The sequence below is a fragment of the Eurypyga helias genome, unplaced genomic scaffold, assembly GCF_000690775.1.
Source record: "Eurypyga helias isolate BGI_N326 unplaced genomic scaffold, ASM69077v1 scaffold26144, whole genome shotgun sequence".
Lineage (NCBI taxonomy): Eukaryota > Metazoa > Chordata > Aves > Eurypygiformes > Eurypygidae > Eurypyga > Eurypyga helias.
This window is the reverse complement of record NW_010248579.1, coordinates 1-844: the sequence shown is the minus strand read 5'-3', so window position 1 is coordinate 844 and position 844 is coordinate 1. Positions and strand designations below refer to the sequence as shown.

Genomic DNA, 844 nt, shown 5'->3' with positions numbered 1-844 from the left:
ACTCTTTCGTTAAGGCCAAAGTTGAACAGCATTCTACTTTTTGAGTGCAACAAGCAAATCACTACCAGCTATTTATTGTTTTAGACAGAAAGTACATAAAACAAATTTTTTGTTCTAAATGAGCAGCTTACCATGTGGAATTTCATCAGAATAAAGATTTTTGTACACATCCATAGCAAAATCCACCATGTTGGTATCACTAAGGAGATCCAGTTTTCCTTGGAGTAGTTCTTTTTCATTGTATATCTGAAAAAGGAATCATTAACAGATTATTTTGAATACTATTAAAAAGTTTCCAATTCATATTATGTAGTTACTTTTATGGCACAGTTTATTTACTGATTTTTTTTTCCAATTAAATTATTTTAAGTATCAAACCTCACAGCTCTGTCATTTAGTGTGCTTACTATACAGCCTCTAACCATTTCCAGTCTTGGCAAGATACCAGCAACTACCTCCTATTTATGAATGCAGAAAGTTCAAAGACTACTTAGAAGTAACAATTTAGATTACTATTCCTGCTAAAGGAATAGTAATTCGTATTAAAATTCATAGTAAAAAACCCAATATGAATTGAATAGTCTCCAAAAATTGCTCCAAAACAAAAAATGCTCCCAAAATGACAGGCATCAAGGGAAGTCCATAACAAGACATGAAAAATGGTTAGGTAAAGTCTCAATGTATGCATGCCTAATTGATTCCTTTCTAAAGCCTAAGATAATTCTATTTTAAATTCAAAGTTTAATTTTATGCGTTTTGTTTCCAGCTTAAAATGGATGAGTAGTTCAGATAGTTTGGACTAAACTGTCATCAAGCTCCAGCATTACCGGGCTCTTCGCAGTAA

At 32.1% G+C, this 844-nt stretch overlaps 1 protein-coding gene across 2 annotated transcripts in view; it reads right to left on the bottom strand.

Annotated features, from left to right (window-relative positions):
- The window catches only part of EIF3E (eukaryotic translation initiation factor 3, subunit E), a 22067-nt gene extending 21824 nt beyond the window's left edge, over positions 1–243 (bottom strand). Inside the window, exon 1 of one of the 2 annotated variants that reach the window (XM_010151112.1) lies at positions 132–243. In XM_010151112.1, coding sequence (XP_010149414.1) covers positions 132–189 — 58 coding nt within the window. In that variant the 5' untranslated portion in view covers positions 190–243. The remainder of the gene's footprint in view (positions 1–131) is intronic. The other variant, XM_010151111.1, reaches the window with a different exon arrangement.
- Between the last annotated feature and the right edge of the window lie 601 nt (positions 244–844).